A 25,258-nucleotide genomic window follows, 5' to 3' on the forward strand; every position below is an offset into this window, starting at 1 on the left:
TGCCCAGCATGGCTCTGTGTCTGAGCTGTAAAGTTTTTGTATGTCTTCTTCACATCTTTTAATACAAAAACATGGTGGCGACCAAAGACGACCGGGCTTAGCAAGTTTTCTGGGGGAAACCCTGATATATATATATATATATATATATATGTAATATTACAAACCATCTTAGGTTTGTAATATATATATATATATATATATATATATATATATATATATATATATATATATATATATATATATATATATATATATGCTGGATAGCTCAATAGACAAGGCATCGGTATATCACCCGAGAGGGCAGGGTTCGAATCCAGTCTGGGTCCTTAGGCAAGACCCTTCAAGCTACTGCCTACCTCATACCATGAGAGACACAAAAATGCATAACATGCCGGCTCAGACGTCGCCCGGCCAAACAAGGTCTGCGTCAGGTGTTGGGGACACAATGGGCTACTGGAACAAGACAGAAATGGGCGAGAGATGAAAATGTGGATCTGTTGGAATGCTACTACTCAAGAATCAGAGAGGTTACATGCAAAGACTGGTGAAGGAATGGTTACTTCGACATCCCCAAACAACAGATGGTAGATGTAGCAATACCAAGCGACTGCAACATCAGGAGAAACTAGAGAAATACCAGGGCCTCAGGGAGGAACTGGAGAGGGCCTGGAAGGTGAAGACCACAGTGGTGCCTGTGGTCATCGGGTGTTGGGGACACAATGGGCTACTGGAGTCCTTGGCACCCTCAAGCTCCCAGGCCTCTGGTAGAGGACCCGAGCTCAGAGGATAAGAACCACCCGCGGTGGGTGAGAAGGGAATTTTTTGAATTTTTTATGTACATATACATTTACAACAACCCTCAGCTGATCAAAGTGTTCTACAACAGTGGTCCCCAACCTTTTTATTACTGCTGGTCAAAACTTGGCCATTTCGCTGCGGCCCGGATCAGGGTGTGTGGGGGGACCGTCAGATAATGCTCCTGCATGTTGCTGTATATCTATATTAAATAACTGCTAATTATTTGAACGATATTTCGGCTCTACAGAAACGTTAATGGAAATGTTGCATCTGGAAAAATGAGCATTAAATTCTCCGTATAGTAAAAATGTCTCTTTCCTTCCAGCTGCAATGCATGTAAATAAACATGGTGGCTCACAGAAACTAATGGAAACTTTTCTTATCAGTTGGTTAAAGTTGCTAACTTCAGTTCAAACTGGAGACTCTGAGTTTACAGGACAAATAACAGAAACTGCATTAACTGTAAACCTTGCAGATGGATTCGGGTCGACCCGCCTCGTCGTTTGGGTCGGTGAGACACTTCACCTCCTTCCCTGCTAGTGTTGGTCAGAAGGCCGATGGCGATGTGTGAATACGCCCTTTGTGAGTTTTTAATTCTATTAATTCTATTTAATTTAGTTGTTAAAGTCCATTTTAATTCCCGACCAGAACCACTGAAGGCCCACTGAAATATTCTAACAACACGTCATAATAACATGTTCTGGTTCTGCTGGTTAAAAGGAAACAAGTGATCAGGTTGATGTTGGTCACAGTTCTGAGATCAGTCTGACTGCAGCCTGGAAACCACTGGCTCTGATTTCACAAACCATCATTCATTTAGTCAGCAGCTGCTCTTTCTGCTGGAGATGCGCCGTTCCACCAGGTGTTCGCTAATTGCTGCTGGTGCAAACCCGTTAGCAGCGGCTGTGAAGCTGTACTGGGACTGAAGCGACAAAACAACTTCTGAGAAGACGCCAACTCTCCTTATCAAGACGTCGAAACTCTACTATATCCTGCTTGGCTGAATGAAAGGTATTCATAAACAGTGATCCGAAGCTAGCCTGTAAGCGGTGGGAGCTAACTGTAAGCTAATCTGGAAGCCGGTAGGCAGTGGAAATCTGGAAGGTAACTCGTAAGCAGTGGCGAGGAATTTTCATTGGAGAATAAATAGTAAAAAAATAAATAAAAATAAAAAAAAAGAAAGAAAGTGAAAGAAAATGGGACCCAGAAAGACTCCAGCTTCAGAGGATCTGGATGATATCAAGAAATCCTTGGATTTTCTCTCGGAGGAAGTGACAGCTATACGGCTGCACCAAAACAACATTTTGGACTTAGTGAAAGAAGTGAAGTCGTTGAGACTTTCTAATGAGGAAAAGGATAAACGAATCGCTGCATTGGAGAACCGAGTGGCCGAATTGGAACAGTACAGTAAGATAAATGATGTGATCATCACGGGACTTAGAGTTAAGCCCAGTTCGTATGCCAGCGCTGTGGCTGCAACTAGTACTGTTGGTGAACCATCAATGGAAGTGCTTGACTCCACAGAGAAACAGGTGACTTCTTTCCTCCGGACCAAGGGGATAGAGGTGGACTGTGACACTGTGGAAGCATGCCACCCGCTTCCGAGAAGAGGAAAAGATGATAAACCCGCCATTATCATGAGATTCACAAAGAGGAAATACAAGTTTGCTCTGTTAAAACAAGGCAGATTGCTGAAAGGATCTGACGTATTTATTAATGAGCACCTGACCAAGAAGAATGCTGATATCGCCAGAAAGGCTCGGTTTCTGAGAAAACAAGGAAAGATTCAAGCAACATGGACAACAAACTGTAAGGTATTCGTTAAACTTAATGGAACTCCAGAGGAGGCAAAGGTTCTGGTTGTTCGAGACATCGCTGACCTGGATAAGTACAATTGAATGTTTTATGTTATATCAGGGATTTTAGATGATTGCATATGACACTCAATCACCATGTCTCAGTTAAACAACATGTTGTCCTCATCGGCTATGGATACAACATTAGAACCTCGAACTAAAGTAGACTACCCTGAACTGAACACTTTTGACTATACTGAATATAAAAGCCAGGAAAAGGACTTGGACCCAGAAAACAACTTTTTCTATAATAATGGGAATAACTGTTGCTACTACTCGACTCAACAATATAATATTACAGTTAAAACAGACAATAAATTCTCCATAATACATTTCAACAGTAGAAGTTTATATGCGAACTTTAACCACATCAAGGATTGTTTAAATCAATTTAAACAGCCTTTTAGTGTCATTACTATCTCAGAAACCTGGCTTACTTCGAATAAGGGAGCCGATTTTGAATTAGAGGGTTATGAATTTAATTATATTAATAGAGAAGGAAAGATTGGTGGAGGAGTAGCTGTATATGTGGACAACAATTTCAGATATAAGTTAATTGAAAACATGACTAATGTGGTTAAAGATCATTTTGAATATTTAACAGTTGAAATATATATGGAAAAAAATAAAAATATAATTGTTAGCTGTATATATAGGGCTCCTGGTTCTAACATGAACCTCTTCATAGAATGGTTTGAGAAAACATATACAGCTATAAATTCAAAGAACTATTTTATTTGTGGGGACTTTAATATTGATCTGCTAAATGTCAACAATCACAAATTGACTGAAGAGTTTATTAATACCACATGTAGTCTGAGTCTTTTCCCTCAAATTACGAGACCTAGTAGAATCACAGCTAATAGAGCTACATTAATAGATAACATATTTACAAATTTAATAGACAACACCATAAGTGGATTGTTAGTTCATGACATCAGTGATCATTTACCTGTTTTTGTTGTTTGTGATATCTGCCACAAGAAAGTAATGACTAAAAATAATCCAATCAATAAAAGATTAAGGACAGAAAAAACTATAAATGCATTTAAAGAAGATTTATCTAAACAAACTTGGGAGTCAGTACTAAAAGAAAATGACGTGGATGAAGCATATGATAATTGTCTGAATATTTTCAAATTATTATATGACAAAAATTGTCCGATTGTAGAGTTTCCTTCTGAAAATAAATATTTTGATCATCCATGGATCACAAAGGGATTGCAAAATGCCTGTAAAAAAAAGAATAAGCTATACAGAGATTTTATAAGGCATAGATCAACTGTGGCAGAAAATAAATATAAGAAATACAAGAACAAACTGACTGTTGTTTTAAGAAAAGCAAAACAAGATTACTATAGTAAACAGTTGGACAGAAATAAAAATAATATTAAAGGTATGTGGAATATTTTAAACAAGGTTATTAGAAAAAATATTAAACATGTCAGTTATCCACAAAACTTCACAAACAAGGAAGATAAACATTTAAATAATATGGAAGAGATAGTTCACAACTTTAACAAATACTTTGTGAGTGTGGGCCCAAAGTTGGCTGAGGAAATACCGCAGCCCACAGAACATGAAATATCAAAGGATGCATTAGTGAGAAATCCAGATTCCATGTTTATTACAGCAGTGGAGGAAAACGAAATTATAGATATAGTAAATAAATGTGAAAATAAAAGGTCAACTGATTATGACGGCATCGACATGATAATAATTAAGAAGGTGATTGTGGAAATTATTAAACCGCTAACATATATCTGTAATCTGTCATTTCAAACAGGAATATTTCCAAAAAAAATGAAAATTGCAAAAGTAATCCCACTATATAAATCGGGGAATAGACATGATTTCACAAATTATAGGCCTGTTTCATTACTTCCACAATTTTCTAAAATTGTGGAAAAAACATTTGTTGTCAGACTAGAAAGTTTTCTTAGTAAACATCATCTACTGACTGAAAGTCAGTATGGATTCAGGTCACAAAGATCCACAGCAATGGCAGTTCTGCATTTAATGGAAGAGGTGACCAGTGCTTTAGATAAAAAGAAACATGCTGTTGGGGTATTTATTGATTTGAAAAAAGCATTTGACACAATTGATCATGATATACTACTCAGAAAACTTGAGTGTTATGGTCTAAGAGGAGTAGTGTTGCACTGGATGAAAAATTATCTCAGCAATAGGCAACAATTTGTGCAGTTGGGTAATTTCCAATCCTCATGCTTGGATATTGTTTGTGGTGTCCCTCAGGGCTCGGTATTGGGGCCAAAATTGTTTATTTTGTATATAAATGACATATGTAAGGTATCTAAGAGATTTAACTTTGTACTATTTGCTGATGACTCAACCATCTTTGGCACGGGTGAAGATTTAAGAAAGATGTTGTCTGAAATGAATCAAGACTTATGTAAACTGAAGGAGTGGTTTAATATTAACAAATTGTCACTAAATTTAGATAAAACAAAGTTTATGCTGTTCGGTAAGTGTAAAGAGAAGAGTGATGTAATAATACAAATTGATAATATGATTGTGGAGAGAGTGACTGAAATTAGGTTTTTGGGAGTATTGATTCAAAACAAGATCTGTTGGAAACCTCATATAAGATATGTCCAATCTAAATTGGTAAGAAGTATTGCAGTCCTTGCTAATGCTAGAAAATATTTAAACTCCTCTGCCCTATACATTCTGTACTGCTCACTTATTTTACCTTACCTAAGTTACTGTGTGGAAATTTGGGGCAACACTTACAGAACGTTACTACAACCATTATGCACATTACAAAAAAGAGCCATTCGCTTAGTTCATAAGGTTGATTTTTACTGTCATACCCACAATCTATTTATAGATTCTTATTTATTGAAATTCACTGATTTAGTAGAGTTTCAAACTGCACAGATTATGTTTAAAGTCAGAAATAAAATATTGCCAGAAAAGATTCAACAATTATTTTCCGATAGAGTGGGGGGATATGACTATAGAGAAAACCTTAACTTCAGAACCTTGAAGGCTCGTACAACAATGAAAACATTGTGCATTTCGGGGGTTGGTGTGAGGATCTGGAATAAACTCTCTAAAGAGCTGAAGCAAAGTCCAAGTATGAGACATTTTAAGAAAGGTCTCAAGGCAGCTATTATTCAAAGTTATAAGGAAGAACAAGGGGGATAATCCTGGTTGGGAACCAAAACTTTAGGTATGATGTCATCAAGTAGGTGGCATGTCGGCGCAGGTGTGGGTAAATATATAAAGGTATGAAAATAACAGTGTATTTTGTCTATAAGCAGATGGGTGTATATAGGGGTGTATGTACGTATATATGTTTGTATATGTAAATATATATATATGCATGTGTACAGATGTGCATGTGTGTGTATGCACTATTTTCATCTAGCTGAGGAAATCTTATTATACTTATTATTTCCTTTGTCAGAAAGGATATCGGACATTGAAAATACTGTGATAAATTACAGCTGGAAAAGGGGTATGACTACATAAGTTATACTTCAGCATACTCCTTTTCAGACTTATAATCACCGATGTGATGTGTTTTTGTTTTTTTTTTCTTTTTAAAAGAAATATATTATGTACTTTGTGTCGTTTACACTGTCGGTGAAAGGTTTGTCTGAAATAAACTAAACTAAAGTAAAGTAAAAGTCCACTCCTCACATCTGGACATGTGTCCTCCTGTCCTCAGTCTCATCCAGATGTGTTCAGGGACAGCCTCCATGTTGGTCAGTCAGCTGATGTTCCAGCAGCAGATGAGATGTTGATCAGCAGCAGTTTGTGTCTAAATGCAGCAGCAGCAAATCCATCCTCCAGTGTTGCAGCAGCAGTGAAGCCTTCAGGAATCTCAGCAGTTTGTTTCCACTGTGGACTTGAGTGGAACCTGCAGAGGAAGCAGACTGGATGCTGAAAGTGTGTGTAGGTGTGTGAGCTTGGAGCTCAGTGTGTTCACTGCAACACGTTAAGATGAGAGCTGAAAGGAAGCTGCTCTGAACAGGACTGAAGGCCCTGCTGCTCTTTCTACTGGATGTGCTGCGTCACTGACTGCTGCTGGAGAGAAGCTGGAAACTCACTGATCTGATCTCTGCATCTTTCTTCTCTCTGCAGGATCTGATGTTCTTTGTGATGAAGAGAATCTTCTCTGTTTCCTGATGATCCTCAGAGGTTGAAGCTGCAGCAGTTTGAGTCTAAAGAGACTCTGACTGGATCATGATGACCTTTGACCTGAATGATTTCCATCCTGTTTATTTCCTCCTGTCTGTCATTTTGTATCTGATATTGTTTTTCTCTTTGGATCGATGAAGATGAAATTGTAACTCATCTCCATTTAGAGGCTTCATGGAGTTTTGATCTGAACTTGATTCAGTTTTTAAAGTTTTTAATTTTTCTCTGGTTCATTTTCATCCTGGAAGCAGAAATATGAAACATATTTCAGTTCAGCCGTTTCCAGGCTGCATGTTTGCTTCATTTGAATTCAGTTTGACATAAAGGCCTTTAATAGACCATTGCAGTTTTTAGGGTATTAAAGAAACTCGGGTATTTTAATCAAGTCGATTAGTTATAACATACTTTACTGATGAATTTTAATATAACTGAAAATAACATGTACAATGTAAATTAACTTCAAATACAATATTTAGAACAAATACTTATTTACATTATTAATATACATTTTGTTTCTTCCCTGGTGGCTGCAAATAAGATACATTTTTAAGCTCCTTTATAATTTATCTTCTGTCTTTTGATTGTCATTAAGCTGCTTTTATGCTGACAGTTAAATGATAAATTGTCCCTTCAAAACAAAAGCATCAGAACTCAAACAGGAAGTTAACTGTAATTGAAACTAATTAAGGATCTTCTAAGATATTAGTATAAATAATGTGCATGTTGTTAACATTTTGTCCACATACTTCCCAGACACTACAAATGTTATATTAATTCTTGATCTGATGTTCATGTTTGTTATGTTTACATAAAAAGTTGTGGATCAGAAAATAGTAACATGAATTAATCTGCTGTCAGGTTCACTAGTATATTAACTTCCACTGTTTATAAGTTTAAAGTTGTTTATTTGGACAAAGGACAATAATAATTATGGGTTTTTTTTTATTATTAATGATTTAGAAATGTATGTTTGGGTAATTACACATTTAATCGAGCCGCTATCGTTTTATCGTTTTTTTATTGTGTATGATAAAAATTCAAATCCTCATAAACCTCCATCAACAGATGTTTGTTTAGAGTGAAATAAACTCAATTTATCTACAGTAGCATCAGTGATTCTGTGGTTGATCTCATTGATCTGCTGAAGAAATCTGTTTATGCACATTCACCTGAATTATGTAAACCTGTATAGACACAGCAGCACTTCCTGGTCTTTGTGAAACGGATAAAGCCAGGATGAACTGATGGAGCTTTTCAAACCTGCTCTGATTTCTGATCCTGGATTTCATAATCCTACTTTGTGAAACAGAAACCAGGTTAGTTTAAGTTACTAACTAAATGACATGTTACTGTTGTGCTGCAAACGTAGCTTCACTTATAATATAATATTAACACAAAGTTCATGTGATTCAGCTGAGAGAAAAAGAGAAAGAATCAGAACAGAGGAAGAAAACAGGTTGATTTATTATGAAGAGGAAATGTCACAACAGTTTGTTACATTTTATTATTGGATCATTTTTTGTTTTTAATTGAGCTGATTACTTACTTTAATACCTACCATTAACTAAAAGTCTTTAATTGAAGTCTTGCTTTTTATAAATCCATAACTTGGTCATTAGTAAAACAAAAAGTCTAACTGGGAAAAAACAAGGAAATTGATTAATTGTAAATCAATACCAATATTTTTAGTTGTGGTTTGATACATCATTTGTTTTTACAATAAACATATTAATTCAACTCATTCATTGGTAAATTTGTTTTTTCCTCCTTCCATTTAATGGCTTTAATTCCGCTCTTATTTTGAAAGGTCAGGGCCCGGCTTCCTTCCGTTGTCTCGGTTGTCTCCAGCTTGACTCCTGAGCTCAGTGTGAGCAGCATCCAGCCTCGGAGCTCCGCTCAGAGAAACAGCCACACTTCCTCTCTCTTCTCTCTCAGCGGCTGTTTCTTTAAAAACGCTTCAACTCCAGCTGGAGCCGCTTTTCCTCTTTCCGTCTCTGCGGAACAAACGGACTTTTATCGGCCGGAGAGTCCAGAGGAGGTCCGGAGGATGAACCCGCCGTGCGCCCGCTGCGGGAAGATCGTCTATCCCACGGAGAAAGTCAGCTGCCTGGACAAGGTGGGAGCTGGAGACTCTGGAGGATCACAATGGTTTCATACAACCTGTTAGAAACAGTAAATTAGATTATAAAGCATTAAAAGTTTATTTTAGTTCATCATTTTAGTTCACCATAAATGTGAAGGGAGAATTTCAACCAATAATAAGATAGATTGATACATTTAGATTTAAAGAAAATGTTCGAGTTTGAAAGCAAATTTATTAAACGAAATTAATAACATTGAAATGAATATATGGAAAAAGCAGCAATAAACTGTAAAACTTGGTATTTGTGGATGTAAGATGTGAAAATTTGGCATTTTTGTTTTTCAAATTAAAATATTTCTGTTTATTCCTCTCAGGTTTTTAAAGTATTCCCAAAATAAACATCTATTATTTATCCATTTTGAAAAAGATACAATAATGTTCACATTTATCACTTTATATTTCATATAAATCATTAAAGTTTTTATATGTGATGAAGAGCAATAATATTAATTTGTAACTAAATCTGTTGATTTATTATTAAATCTGCAGAAACTCTACCAAACATCACAGACTCTGAATGAGTTTTTACAGTGTAACACTTTTCTTCTTGCATAACGATGTTAAATTATTAATTGATCTTCAGCAGCTTCATGTGTTCTCTGTCTGTTCTGAGGCGTCAGATGACACAGCAGCATGTAGGCGCCGCTCCGAACAATTCCTCCCACCAACAAACATCTCATGGTTCCTACTGGGACCAGCACAACAAACCAGTCTGAAGTGGTTCAGCATGGATTCACTGGGCAGAGCGTTTTGGAGCCAGGCGTGTCTGAAATGAGGAGATGAATCTCCAGTTTTCTGAGATGATTGATTGTTAGAGGCAGAGATTTAAAGAGGAGGCAGCAGAGAAACAGCTGAGGAAGGAATGGAGATTCTTCTGTCAGAAAATCTTCAGGCTTCGTCTCATTTCAAACCCCAACAGAAAACAATTCATCTGTCCGTTTATTAAAATGCTCGGCACTCTGACTGATTTCCAGCTGAAGTGATTTATGTGGGAGGAGAAATGTGTTGGTGCTGCAGTTCCATTAATGTCCACTGGGGGCTGATTTTTTATCACTTGTTATTTTGTTTCTTAAAACTCTCCTGAAGCCGACACCAGAAGAAGAGTGGACCACAGAGAAACCAACAAGGTCTCCTGGTATCAGAACCTTCTGGACCTTTTCCTCTGGAGGTTCCACTGACAGACCCAGAACGTTCTGCAGGCCCGTCTGGCTGTAGGACCGGTCCAGGAGAAGCAGATGAATCCCATCAGAGTGTCAGACGTCTGGCTGAATCACTGAGAAGTGAGACGACTGATGACTGGAAGAACCAGAGACATGTCCAAGTCCAACCTGGAGAGTTCTGGTGTCGGCTGATGTCTGGAGGTTCTGACCCGCTTTGGGAGATTCTTGTTGCTTTTGAACATGATTTGATCAGCAGGATGATTTGCAGAGCAGAGCTTGGAGCATGAAACAGGAGCAGTGAGGGTTTAAAGTGAGCAGCCAAGAGAAGAACCTGGAGGAGAACTTCAGGAGTCTGGAGACGTTTGGACCGAGAGACGTTAACAGCTTCCAGAAACTTTGGCTGCTTGGAGAGAAAACATCCAGAAGAGAAACTCAATAAATAATCTGATGAAAGCATTTCTTCACTTTCTCATCACTTTGGGCATTTTTGTTTCTGTCTCTGTCAGCTGAGGATGAATCCACCAGTCAAAGCTCTGTGTTAACATCTCCAACACAGAATTGAGTCACTTTCTAAGGATTTGAATAATCCTGATCCGGAGCAGATGGAGGAAGATCTGAGCTGAGAGCTGACTGAGCAGCCGCTGCTGCTCCAGTCTGAGTAAATCTGTTTATATCAGGAACTCCTGTTTGCAGAAACTACATTTACACTTTAAAAACACCAGAAATCACAGAAGCTAGCAGCTGTTAGCCTCCTGTAGATGCAGATTAATGACCGGTTGTCATGGAGACGGTTTGGTTGCTGTCTGGCGACTCGGAGCTGCAGCTTCCAGCTGAAGGACGCCAGCGGAGCTCCAGGATGTTTGAATATCGACACTTTGAAACATTTCAGGATCTTGTTTGTTCCAGAAAAGTGGAGAAGAAAACAGCAAGAATCCAGATTTTCCTGTTTCTACTGAGACAAGGTGAAAATGTTACTAAAGACCCAGAGATCCAGTTTTCTGTCACACTGAGATCAATTTGATATTTTTCATCCATTGAACTGAATAAATGTGAACAAATCATGTCTGACCTTCAGAAAACCTGAGAAATGTTGATCAGCAGGACTTTAAGTTATCAGCAGAAAGTCTATGTGACTCAGAAAGACTGGATCTGACCTTTGAACTCGCCTGGTTTTGGTTCAGGAGGATTTTAGATCAGAGCTGATAAGAACCAGACATAATGTGACTGTTTGTGTTTTTCCATCAGAACTGGCATAAAGGATGTTTCCACTGTGAAGTCTGCAAGATGACCCTGAACATGAAGAACTACAAAGGCTACGATAAGAAGCCGTACTGCAACGCGTGAGTAGAGCCGCCTTCTCTGATGGATCCATCATGGCTGCTGCTGCTGATGATGATGCGTCCTGACTGCTAAGCTCCGCCCACCGCTGGCTGAGCCGCTCTTACAATCTGAGTCCTGTAGGTTTTTCTAGCAGTGCTGGTTTCAGTGGTTCTGCTGCTTATTGGACCATGAAAACATGGAGAGACGATGAAGCTGAAAGGGGGCGGAGCTTCCAGCGGCGTTTGACGGATGATTGGATGAATTACAGCTGGTGTTCTGGGGGTGGGGCCTGTGGTTCTGACCTGTTAGCTTGTAACGGTGAGCTGGTTGTCATGGTGATCTGGTATCTGTGTTGGTTGTAGAAAGCGGCTCTGCTGGAGTTTTTAAAGTTTCCAGGTTTTTCCAGGTTTTTCTGGTTCCTGAACATCAGGAGGTCATGAAGCGGTTTTATTCTTCTGCTCTAATCTGGAAACATCATTTCAGTCCAAACATGGAAACAAGAGCCGACTTTGTTCAAGGCTGACATCACATCTCAAACAGTGGTTTTAATGGCTGAGAGGAACCATGACCTCTGACCCCTCTGGGTTAAAAAGCTGGTTGAACACAGAATCTTTGTTTCACGTTTTCCTTCAGCAAATGAACTAAAACAGCGTTTAGTTCAGATAACTGCTGTCCAAACTTATGGCTCTGAGACAAAACTGTCGTTTAATAATGAATATTTGCTTTTTACAAACTCAGCTGTAAACTAAACATTGTTTTAAGAAACCAGCTGAAATTAAAGAAACATTTTAAGGATTTTGGATGTTTGCCTAAAAAATATTAAGTTGTACAGTTTCATAATTTTTTGGGTCTGGAGTTTTTATTTGTATTTTTCCAGCAACAAAGAAAAGAATCCTGTTTTAAATTCTTTGCTGTTTTAAGTTCAGTGAGTTTTTTTTACCAAAGTGTTTGAGTTACAAGGTAATCGATGTTCTCGAGTTTACTAAATATGATATTAAAATCCAAGGAAAATATTTTGTGTTTTTCTAAACATTTCTGTTTAAGTCTAAAAAAATCTCATCTTAATCAAAAACATAAAAAATGTTCATCTGTTTTTATTCTATCTGCTGGAAGTTTTACTGTTATTGATCTAAAGTCTGAGGGCCACATAAAGTTATTGTAAGGGCCGTAAACGGCCCTCAGGCCACATTTTTACCCCCCAGTTTACTGAAAACTCAGTTCTGACTTTTCTTCTGGTTGGACACAAACAAACAGTCATAATGAAACATTTACGGTTCAACCTGAGCTGAAAAGATTAAAACTTATTTAAACTACAGATCTGATAACAGATCATGAGATGAAATATTGATTTCATACTCGGATCTCACTGCAGATTTCTACGTTTTATTAAACCAGGATTTAAAACTTTTTCATTTTGAGCCGTTTCAAAATCATGAATGACCTCAAAGAGCAGAATGCATTAATAAACGGTTAAAATATTAATAAGTGTCTCTATAATAAAATATGAATAAACATCTGTCTCTGCGTTCGATTAATATTTTGTTAAATTAAATATTGAACATCTTTTCACATTGATAAAATTTGGCAGCATATAAATAAAAGCTGCTTTGATTTGACTCAGATTATATTCAGACACAGCTGTCCATATAAACCGTCACGGCGTACCGGATCTGGCCTGCAGGCCTTCAGTTTGACAAACTGCTGCTCCTGTCTGACAGCATTAAGCTAAAATAAAAACTGAATCCATTTCAGATGCATTAAACTCCCTCCTGTCAGACAATGTAACAAATGTCTTGAGCTGAAATTAAATTAATTTCTATAAAGTTTAACATTAAATGTTCATGATGTCAACATGAACTGATCCTGTGAAATGATTTCATGGTTTTAAAATCATTTTAACGTGTAAAAAATCCCTCAGCAGAACATTGTTTATGGGAAAAAGGTAAATATTTTCCCACATCTGTGTGTAAACAGACTTCAACCCTTCAAAATAAGAGCATGAATATGAACATCTAACTACTTCAGGAATATTTAAGTCACTAATCAAAACTTCCACCCAAATGTCAAATTTTATCCAACTAAAAGTTTATTAAACAGCTTAAATTCAGAATAAATTCAGAATTTATCTGGAGAAATTAATTTCAGGGGAACTAATTCTGTTTCATAGTTAAAGAAAATGCTAAATTTCTGAACAAAGAAATTAGCTCAGCTATGAGCGCATTAGCCAGTTAGCTCACACTAAAATCTGATGCTGAGTTTAATGTTTTCTTTGAGTTTTGTTTTGTTAATGAAAACATATCAACAGATAATAACCAATTAAAAATGATTTATAATGAATCCAGATTCCACCAAATCCTGATTGAAACTGTTGAAATGTTTCTGACCAGGCAGCTGGGTCAGTTAGCAGCCTGTGACTTCCTGCAGCAGCAGTTAGCTGGTTGCTAGTTTGTTGTGTTGGATTGTTTTCCCAGCATTCCTGCAGCGGTTTCCCGCCCCTCTGCTGGTTTTGTTTTTGCAGCTCGGTGCTGAAGGAGAAACGGCGTCCTGTAATTAAAGCGTGTGTGGAGCCGCGGCGCTGCCTGATTTTAGAGCCTGAGGACGGATTGGGCTCAGCTTTTCTTGGCTCTTTGTTGATCTGTGGCTGCAGCAGCAACAGTTTGGTAAAAGCTGCTGAAACGGGTCAGAACACACGAACAGAACTAAGTGTTGTTTGGTCTCACTTTAATTGGCAAGTTTGGGGAAAGAAATCTGCTTTAATTTATTATGAGGGCAGAAAAAAATCAATTTTAAATCTAAAACATTTTGATATTTAACCTTTTTTCTCTAAATATTAAATATAAAACCTGTAATGTTTCAGTTTAATCAATAATTAATAAAGTGATGAACTTCACAAAAATGTTGAGAAAAAAAAGATTTCCTTGAACAAACCCGTTTCGTTTCCCCACCAGAATCAACCACAGCATCACAGATCCTCCTCTGTGCCTCCCAGTGGTTCTGACTGGTCAGGTTCTGGTTGCTGCTCTGGGAGCTCTTTCTTCTTCGTTGGTACTTTTTATGATGTCGTCTAGTGATTCTGCCTCTGAGGATCCATCACTGAGGCTCTAGTTAGTAGTTTAATTAGCCCATTTCATCACTTCCTGTGAAATAACTCCTCTCTCTTGTTGCCATGGGAACATTACTCCAGGAAGTTTTCCCCTTTGCGGTTGTTTCACAATGAAGGTAAAAACTTTAATATTTCCAAACTAACTATTTAAAAATTGTGCTGAAAGTTTCCTAAGTGAATCTAAAGAGCAGAACAGAAACTCCTGATGGACCAAACATGACTTTTATTTCACGTTTTTAAATATTCTGATAAGATTCTTCTCTTAATAAGTACCAGTGCTTGTACTGTACGTTTCAGCAGCACATCGCCCCCTACAGGCAGAACGCCTAGCAGCAGCATCCTGTTATCTCCACTTCTTCTGACCCAGAGCCTCGCTGTGTTCGGTTAAATTTGGGTAAATTTTACTGATAGAGATAAATAATTCTTTAAAAGATTATATTCTTTGGCAGCAAGACTCGGGTTCTGGAAGGTTTTGGATCTCATTGTTAGCCAATCAGAGGAGAGTGAGACTGTGGGAGGTTTGATGCTGGTGGTCTCGTGCTCCTTAAAGCCCGTCTGTCTGGGGGGGGGCAGATAATGTGAGGGATTAAAAAGCACATGAGAGCTTTAGACACTTTAACACACGACTTCACCAGTTTAACAGTAAAACGATCCAACCAGGAAAAGCTCAGGGACGTCCTGGGCTGAAGTTTAATCTGCTGGGAACGGCGCCCCCTGTGGCCCTGGAGGAGCTCTGCAGGACCAGACGTCTGTCCACACAGAAACCTTAATGATGCAAACCTCCAGTCCCTCCAGGTCAATGTGAGTCTCTGTAAGAGCGAAAGGTTCAGGACTCAAACACTTTAACTTTATTCATTCATTGCACACATTCAAAACATTTTTGTGCAGTTAATCAACATTATTTTTATTTTTTTGCATACAGAAGGCCAGGACCGGAACCGTTGTATTTGCATGTTTCTGGTACTCCGATAAATCCGATGCACAAACGACATGAGCTAACAGCAGCGACGGAAGATGAAGCCTCTGTTTTCGGTTTTAATTTCTAAAGATGCTGGAAAACACGACTATTGTGCTAAAAGGAGTCATCTCAGTGCTAAACATGTAGCAGCTAATGCTAATGCTAATGTTAGCGTCCACAGTCACATTTCTAAAGAAGCTCATGAACGATCAGGACGTATGAATATAATAACCTTTTAATCTGAAGGCTGAAGAACCTGAAGATCAGATTAAAAACTATAATTATGTCTTTTGTTGAGCTCATATGGCTAATTATTCAGTTACTTATTTATCTATTTATTCATCTAATTATTCAATTACTCAGCAACAAAAAGGGTTTTTGATTTCTTCACGTTGCTTAGTGATTAAAATGTGGTTATTTAGTTACAGACTGAAATTAACTCTAATTCACTCTGCTGGTGATGTTTTTATATTTCATAAACTGTTTTGCAGCAGCAGATAGTTTCCCTCAACCTTTTTGTCACGGCATCATAGATATTTATATGATTTATAGATATTTATAGAAGGAACAGGAGTAAAAAGTCCAGATATTTGTTTTCAAATGTAGCCAGTAAAAGTAAAAAATACACTCAAAATAAGTCCTAAAGTGAAATACAGATACTTGGAAAAGTACTTAAGTATTGAAATATTTGTACTTTCTTACCTCCCAGGTTCTGAAAGCCCACAGCATCACAGAACCTCTACCGTACTTAACAGGAGACGAATGTTTGTTGCTTAAAGAGAAAAAAATTTTCATTTATTTGATCTAAATAATGAAGAAACCAAATAAAATTATTTAAATTAAAATCAAATGTTTTTTGACACTGAGATAATTTTACTGAAATAAGAATAAAGATTCTGATCAATGGCTTGAACTGCATATTAATAATAGAGCTAAACTAACTATGTGTTCATTTGTTTAATATGTGAAAATCAAACATAAAAATCATAAAAATCAAAAGTGAAAAAGCTTTAAGGAAGAGTTTAGTGTTTCTAAATCTGACATGCATTGAATTATTATCCCAGATAATTGTCACCATGAACCAGACGGTCAGTCAGCTGTTTTCCCCTCATCGTGTTAATAATCAGATTTTTTCCTCTAAATCTGTCAGGTTGGTCAGGAAGCAGCAGATTGTTAGATTCTGATCAGAAACATGAAGCTGACTGAGGTTCTGTTGTACTGAATTACTTCTTTATGCAAATGAGCTCCAATAAAAGCTGATTATGTAACTGAAGAGCTGCTGAACATGAAGGTAAATAAAGTTTCAGCTTTTACACATCCAGCCTGAAGAGAGCCGATGGTTATGTAACGGATCGGCCCACATGACCCAGTTCTGCTGCTGGTGGGAGCAGAACGTCAGAGGAACCTCAGCTGCTTCTCTGAGGAACAGAGAGACGAACAAGATCAGCTTCAGGTCAGACCAGCTTCAGGTCCGATCAGCTTCAGGTCCGATCAGCTTCAGGTCAGACCAGCTTCAGGTCAGAGTGCCATGAAAATAAGGAGCTAAACTGCTTGTGCAAAAGAAATCCAGCTGCAATTACTGGCTGTGCTGCAGGAAATCTCTAAAGATTGCACATGCAATTTATTACATCCGTTTTATTTGTGCAACATATTAATGCAGCAGTTTAAAGTGTTTTATGTCATAAAAACAAAAAATAACACATAATAGAATCAACAACCAGAACAGATATTACATTTTGTCAGTCAAATCATTAAGACATCAGAGATGTTGAACCATTTATTCTGGTTCATAAATTATTCTGGATTTTAAGGAACTCAGTGAATTTGTTCCAGATGGTTCTGGATGTGGAACAGAACCAGAACCAGAACCAGATGACCTGAGAGGTCCAACTGACCGCTCCGGGTCAGAGAGCAGAGCGGCCATGACAGGCAGAAGAAGTCAGATAATAACAACATTATGAATGAAACTACATTTCATTAAGTATTGGATATTTAAGCATGTTAAAGAGTTACAACAGTAAAAACGTTTAAAAATCAAATAAATCATCAGATTTTCTATAAATTTATTGATCCAGAACCAGAAATCTGAATGTTTCTGTTTGTGATGGAGGGGAAACAGTTTGGCTGCAGGAAAATAACAGAAATATACAGAAGATTTACTAAAAATTAAAATAATAACTATTAGAGCTTCAGTCCTAAAATATTTATGGTTTAAAACAGTTTCAGTTCTTATTAAGTACAATCAGAGTTTAGAGAAACTGAACTTCTTTTCTAACATAAAGTTATGAAGTGAAAACTTTGATTAAAAAAAAACAAATCAAAGTTATAATGTTCCTCTAATTTAATTTGCACATTTTCACTTTGTTAAAGTGTCTTTTTCTGGTCAGATCCCTTTAAGGTTGTTTAACGTCTTGTGAACAGCAGAGAGCTGCAGCAGGTGAAGCAGCTGCAGCAGGTGAAGCAGCTGCTGCAGCAGCTCCTTATCAGACTGAATCCCAGACAGAGAAAATGTGGAAGCAGATGATCAAAGAGGAATAAATCAGCCTGAGAGAAACTGGAACCATGTGAAGGACCAAGAGTTATGTAATCCTCTCTACACTGACTCAGATGGGGTGTAGGGGTGCATGTAAGCGTGTGTGTGTGTGTGTGTGTGTGTGTGTAGGGGTTTGTGGGCGTGTAGGGGTGTGTGTGGGCGTGTAGGGGTGTGTGTGGGCGTATGTGTGTGTGTGCGGGTGTGTGTGTGTGTGCCGCGGCGGGTCGATCAGCAGCGTGAGAAATCAGGAGCAGCAGAGAGATGAGCTGCTTTTGGAGGCAGCTGAGATTTTTCTGCATGAATGAGTGAACACAGAGAGGAGCGATCTGATTGGCTGTGACTGGCTGTGAACCGTCCTGATTGGTCGGATTTTGGTTGATTTAAAGCTGACAGTTTCTCTTTACAGTTTGAAAGTTTGATTTTTCTTTATTTTTAAGGATTTTTTTGTTTTTATCTTACAGTAGATTGTCAGGAAATGAGTGAGATGAGAAAACATGAGGCAAAGGTCATCAGGTCGGGATTGAACCTGTGACGGCTGGATGAGTCTCGCTCTCTGCCCGCTGTGACACTGCTCCCCTGCTTCAGTTTTCTCTGATCTATTTTCTTTATTTGAGTCACATTCAGACTTTTCTTTGTCTCTTCCCTTTTTTCTAACATCTAAAAATAAAATCTGTTTCCTCTTTTTTATTGTGAAGTTTTTCTTCTTTTATCTTTGATTCTCTGCTGTTTTTCTTCTGTCTGATTTTTAATTCTCTCCATCTGGATTCTGCACCATCAGAAGAGGTTTAGATCTGTGTTATCTAGATCTGTGTTATCTAGATCTGTGTTATCTAGATCTGGATAATCTAGATCTGTGATATCTAGATCTGTTTTATCTAGATCTGGATAATCTAGATCTGTGGTATCTAGAACCTGATGTCTCTCATCAGTTTGGGGTTAAAAATGAAATCTGATTCCTGCTGAACTGGAAACAAACGTGGTTCTAATTTTGTGTTGATGTTTTTTACTGAACCTTCATATTTTAATCTTGTTTTCTCTTGTTGAGCTGCAGAAGTTTAAACTTTAAAAACAGTGATGTAATGATGTCATTAAATCAGTAAATGGAGCAGAAAAAGGTTGTTTTCATTGTTTGGGTCAAGCTGCTGCGTTTGGACCTCTGACTGCGTCAGTCTGGAAGCTGCAGCAGTTTGGAAAATGTCACCAACATCAGAGACAAAAAGGATCTAAATATGAATCCATGACAAACCGACTGAAAGGCAGGAAGTGTCTGAGGGAAACCAGCTAAAGGACAGCGAGTGTGTGTGTGGGTGTGTGGGTGGGTGTGTGTTTGTGTGTGCGCGTGTGTGTGTGTGTGTGTGGGTATAATTAGCTCGTTTCGTAGATGAAGGAGCCGTAAAGGAAACCGTTTCCTCTGGTTTCAGTTTTTCTGAAACTTTATCTCTGCTCTGCAGGACAAACTTCCTTCCTGTAATCACCTTCACTTCGCCGCCTGCCGGCATCATGAGGGCCGCGGCCTAATTAAAGTTTCTCTTTTCTCTTGACCCACAGCAGGCGCTCGTCCACAGGAGCTGAGACTGAAAGCTTTGCAGCAAAGGATTATTCTGCAGATTAATAAATGAATTAAGACATTAAAGACGCTGACAGCTCAGCTGGTTAAGAAACGCTGCTGCTGTTTCAGAAATAGAAATAAATCTGCTTCCTGACGCCGTTTGAAATTAATCAGAGCAACAAAAAATAATCCCTCCAGTTTGTTTGACTCGCAGAAGGAAAATCAAGAGTTATTGTTTGGTTCAGTGATTTATTAGGAACCAGGGGTTCACAACCTGCGGCTCGGGGCCAGAATGTTTCGTTTCAGTAACTTTGTCTGTTCTTTCTAAATGAAGATCCAAAAACTTTCAACAGTTTTTAGTTTATTGCCACAATATTAGCATTGAATTCCCACAAAGATTTACTCTAAACGTACCAAGAATGTTAAATCTGTTTTCTTGTCATCAAATTTAAATCTATGAACTTTTTTTATTTTTACACCATTTTTTATCTCACAGAATAAAAACATCTGCCGTCTTTTTCCTAAAGTTTTCTGCTCACATCCGATGAACAAAGCGTCCGCGGTTGTCATGGCAACGGGAGCAGGCGAAGTGAAACCTAAAGGATGCAGTTTGTGGGTTTTTTTCCAGAGTTTTTCCTGGATTCTGTTTTTATTGTGTTGAGACAGAAACACAGAAACAGCAGATTAATATTTCAAACTCTTCAGTAAATGAGATAAAATCATTTTCTCCTCTTTGCCACCCAGAAATCTGAACAAGCTGCTGCTGATTTTACCAGTGAAACCAGTTAACAGAGTCAGGCTGTTAACTGGTCCAGTGTTTCTGAAGCTGAAACTTTAACAGTTACTCTAGATTCATGTAATAAAGCGGCTATTAATCATTTAAAAGTAAATTATTATTGTTTGGATTATTTATATTTTTTTATTCTGTCTCTCATGTTTAGTTGTTAATAAAACAAAAATAACAAAAATTTCTGTTTCTCTGTTTAAAGGGAAATATGAAACATTTGTTGAATTAGTGACAGAAATTATATTTTTTTTCATATAAATCTAAATTTTTCCTTTCTAACTTTTTGACCTCTGATTGGGTTCGTTTCTGTCTTTCTTTATGTACCAAACAGAACCTTAAACATGGACCTGCTTGGTTCTGGGCGGCTCTGATGTTATGATTAATGCGTTAATGTAGGAGGTTATTATTATTATTGATGCAGCAGAGGGAGAGTTTCTGGTTCAGATGGATTCCAGCCTCTCAGCCTGAAGAGCCTGGAAATGTGGAGGAAGGATGAAAAGAGATTTAGTCCAACAGAACCGAACAAAGAAACATTTAAATAAAACAACTTTCAGTTTAAATGGAAACATGAGAATAAAAGACCTGAAGCTGCGATGAGTGGGAGGAGAGCAGGACCGACGGTGACGATGATGGTGATGATGATGATGATGACTCAGCGGCTCACATGGAGCGAACGCCGCCTCAGGATAAAACCCACAGCTCCCAGTCTGACCATCATCACCAGTGCAGCTCCTAAAGCTGCTTCCAGTTTAAGGCGACATTCAGATCAGAAAAAATTCGACCAAAATCTGTTTTTTCCCCAAATGCAGCAAATATTTAACTTTATTTATCTATTTATTTATTTTTACTCTTTCTATTGATGTTCCAATATTCTCAGTTCTGATTAATAAAAATCAAATGAAACAAAAAAATCCAAACACCTATAGATTATAACAAAATGACCTTTGACCTTTCCAGTGACGCTTCCACATGTCTTGGTGAATTTCTCTCTTCTTCTGTTGCAACCATGGAAACGGCTCTGATGTTTCACTTCCTGTTGCTTTGATCAGCAAACTGAACATTTGTTTTAAGGATGGCTGCAATCAAAAGACGAGACAGGAGATTATAAAATGAAAATATGAATCATTTTTATTCTGAGAACAATAATAAAGTTTGTTCTGGTTTCCAGTCTGCCGGTAGATTTAAAACCAGCTGATTCAAATTAAAACCAGATTAAACCAGATTAAACCAGATTAAGCCAGATTAAGCCAGATTAAGCCTTTTCCTGTGTTTTTCAGACATTACCCCAAGACGTCGTTCACCATCGTCACCGACACGCCGGAGAATCTGCGGCTGCGGCAGCAGAGCGAGCTGCAGAGCCAGGTGAGCAGATCCCCCTCCGCCCTGCGGGGGGCGCCACTCATCACTCAGTCAGCAGGTTACAAATATTAGGACCACACTAAGAAAATAAATAAAAATATGAGAATAAAACCATAATATTACGACTTTAGTCTCATATTATCATAACTTTAACTTGTAATTTAATATTTTTATGTTTTCTTTGTGGGGCCCTTTTTCCCATCAATGCTGCAGTTCAGCGTTTTCCTTCTGCTCTGTTATGTTTTATTACATTTAATATTAAAGTTATGAATAACAGATTAAATCCAACTCAGATTCCCTACAGCAGGAAACTGTAACCATGGTAACGATTTCAATAACGATTTCCCAACTTTTCTCCATCACGTTGTCTAAACCAGGCCAACACAACAGGATCACAAATTTACAGCTAAATTCATCCATTCATCAACTATGAATGAATGAACTGCTTTAAAGATGAACATGAAACAAAACATAAAACCGTTTCATTTAGAAATCAGGAGGAAACGGTTCAGTAACTCAGGCTAAAGGAGCCCCAACCAAATATTTAAACATTTCTATTGAAAATGTTTTTATTGATCTGATTCATGTGAATGAAACCGTCCAGCTGGTGAACCGGGTTCGGTTCTGCCTGAGGTTTAACCTGAATCAGTTCAGTTCTGATTCAGGTTAAATTCCTGTTGAGTTCCATCCTGGATCAGAACCGGCTGCCGTTCCCCAGGCCTCCTCAGGGGGCGCCGCGCCGCTCTGAGTCACTGAGCGACGCGGCGGCCATATGCCGTCATCAGCCAGCAGGCTGACACAGAGGGACAGATGTCCACTCAGCAGTCTGAGCAGGACACGCTGAGCGTCAGGACACTTTGATTCAAACAGCAAAACAAAACATGGAAATAAAGAATTTAGAAAATTCAGAACAAAAATGCAACAATTTAGGAAACCGAACAACAAATTTCTCTCAGCTCTCTTGTCTGAGATGTTGGGAATATTTTTATTTCTGCAGAAAGAAAAATACTTGAGTTGATTTGGAGATGAGCTAAAAATCCTTCCCAGATTGTTGAGCAGCAGCAGTTGCTTCTGATATCTGATCCTGGGAAGACAGAAAGCTGAGCTGCTTTTTCCCTCTAAACCCAGTTACAGTATGAAGTATTATAAATCTGTTCTGGTTCTGGTTCTAAACATGTTGCAGTTCTTTGCTGTGATCTTGGTGGAGGTCCGGTCTCTCTGACCCGTCCTGCTCAGCTGCGTCAGAACGTCTTTATTCTGTCTCTTCACATTACAGCGTTTCTCCTGGAGGAGACAAACACGCCTGATGTGTGTGTGAAAACACACGTCTGTTCAGCAGCGACCCACTTCTGAGCCATGATGTCACATGATCATGTGACCTGATGATGTTTGTGATTCATCGCTTCAGAATCCAGATTATTTCTGTAAAATGTGAATGAAAACATGAAACAGATTCAGTTTAAACATCAGATTCATTTACAGCCTGAACCAGCAGAGGTTCTGTTCAGTAAACCTGGTTCTGTTCAGCAAACCTGGTTCTGTTCAGTAAACCTGGTTCTGCTCAGTAAACCTGGTTCTGTTCAGCAAACCTGGTTCTGTTCAGTAAACCTGGTTCTGCTCAGTAAACCTGGTTCTGTTCAGCAGCTCTGGGTTTAGTTTACGGCCTGGTCCCAGTCTGCTGCTGGTCTTAATGGGCCGTTACTGGTGACTGATGGACGTTACGTTTCCCCTGAAGGAGAACCTGAAGGTCAGCGGAGCGTTAACGGAGCGTTAGCCATCTCTGTGCTTTAACTGGACCGTGAATCATCTGCTCAGGTTCTACTGAACCATGAAGGGTTAATGGAAACGGTTTGATGCTTCGCTGCAGTTAGAATCCTGACCCAGACGATCAGAACATCCTGACAGGTTTAATCTGTAGCTCACAGGATGTTCTCATGTTCTCCGATTTGAACCTGGTTCTGCTGCAGGTTCTTTCAGGAATCCTTCAGTTCCTTCTGAAGGATTCAGAAGGAACTGAAGGATTCAGTTTGACCTCAGCCGTCTGTCAGAACGTTGACGGTTTTAAAAACGGACCAGAACCAACATCGTATTGATCAGCTGAAGGTTTTCTAGAAGCAAACGTCTGACAGGACGAGACGCTTCACGACCTTCCCTCCATCCAGGACTTTTACAGGTCAAAGGTCAGGAAAAGGGCGGCTAACATATCTGCAGACCCCACACATCCTGGACACAAACGGTTCAGATATTTACCTTCACAGAGAAACTCTTACTTCTGACTGTTTCTCTATTAGACATTAATATTATTTCCACTAATTCAACTTTATCTGTTTAAACACTGTAAATAAATATTCACTAAATTCTGTCATATTTTCTCTTCTTCATGTAAAATGTTTTCATTGAGAGGAAATGAAACCAGATTCTGACCTGCCTGGAGGTAAAGCAGCTGATAGTTCAGGAAAATTAGCTTCTATATTTGGACTATAAACCAAATAAACCTGGTTTTTATTCTGATTATTAAGTTTTAATAAGTTTGCAAATAGGTGGATAAATTGATACATTTTCTGAAACTACCCATTCAAAGGTGAAGAGTGGAATTTGGAAAATATTCAAAGTTTATCATTCTAGGAATTAATGGGCATTTATGGTAATTATCTTTAAAATCAGTAATTTAATCAAACAGAAATAAACATGTTTTGTTATTTTCTCTGTTGTTGATCTTCAGAGGATCGTGGTTCTATAAATCATCTGCATGCAGAAGAACGACAGAAATAAACTGTTTAGTCCAGATAAAACAAAAACCTTTTTTTAACTGAGTTTAAAGTTTTTACAGTGAAACTCCAGGATTATTGACCATGAAACGTTTAAATCGTTGAAAAGGCTTTTTAAGCCCAGCGGGTCAGTGGAGTGGGTCGGCAGTGAGTGTGTGTGTGTGTGTGTGTGTGTGGGCTGGTCATCAGGAATAGAAACCAGGCCTGATGAAGGTAACAGCCTCCTCTCACCGCCAGGCTGGCAGCGCTCCAGTTCCTCCTCCTACACTTTGCTTTTATTTTCTCTGTTTGCTAAACCAAAAGGATCTGATCTGTAGAAACAAACCTTCGTCCTTCTCATCCCAACTGATTCTGCACTGGTTCTGCTTGTGACTTAAAGGAAACGCCAAGCACACACACCTCCAAATTGCACCTGCACTAGTTGAGGTCGAAGCACCATGGAGACGCCAGACTGTCAAAATAAAACATCATCATCATCATATTTTCACACCAGGAGCCGATTTTCTTCTCACTGAATGTTTTTTAGATCCTGGATTTAAAATCTGAGATTTTCAGCTCAGAGAAACAGAAACTGAACTTTCAATCAGAGCTGTGTGTGTTTTTCCCTCTGCAGGTGAAATATAAGAAGGACTTTGAGGAGAGTAAAGGTCGCGGGGTCAGCATGATGACCGACACTCCAGAGATGCAGAGACTCAGACGGACTCAGGAGCAAATCAGTAACGTATGGAGACACATTCCTGTCCGGAGGGTGTGT

General features: G+C 38.4%; 2 protein-coding genes across 3 annotated transcripts in view; one reads left to right on the forward strand and one right to left on the reverse strand.

Moving 5' to 3' along the window:
• LOC116712074 (NACHT, LRR and PYD domains-containing protein 3-like) overlaps positions 1-25,258 on the reverse strand; it is a 1,065,068-nt gene that overhangs the window by 214,308 nt on the left and 825,502 nt on the right. The window lies entirely within an intron of this gene.
• LOC116712071 (LIM zinc-binding domain-containing Nebulette) overlaps positions 8,630-25,258 on the forward strand; it is a 52,562-nt gene continuing 35,933 nt past the window's right edge. Inside the window, exons 1-4 of one of the 2 annotated variants that reach the window (XM_032551821.1) lie at positions 8,630-8,940; positions 11,373-11,467; positions 21,655-21,739; positions 25,118-25,225. In XM_032551821.1, coding sequence (XP_032407712.1) covers positions 8,872-8,940; positions 11,373-11,467; positions 21,655-21,739; positions 25,118-25,225 — 357 coding nt within the window. In that variant the 5' untranslated portion in view covers positions 8,630-8,871. The remainder of the gene's footprint in view (positions 8,941-11,372; positions 11,468-21,654; positions 21,740-25,117; positions 25,226-25,258) is intronic. The other variant, XM_032551822.1, reaches the window with a different exon arrangement.

Source organism: Xiphophorus hellerii, chromosome 21, assembly GCF_003331165.1.
Source record: "Xiphophorus hellerii strain 12219 chromosome 21, Xiphophorus_hellerii-4.1, whole genome shotgun sequence".
NCBI classification, from domain to species: domain Eukaryota; kingdom Metazoa; phylum Chordata; class Actinopteri; order Cyprinodontiformes; family Poeciliidae; genus Xiphophorus; species Xiphophorus hellerii.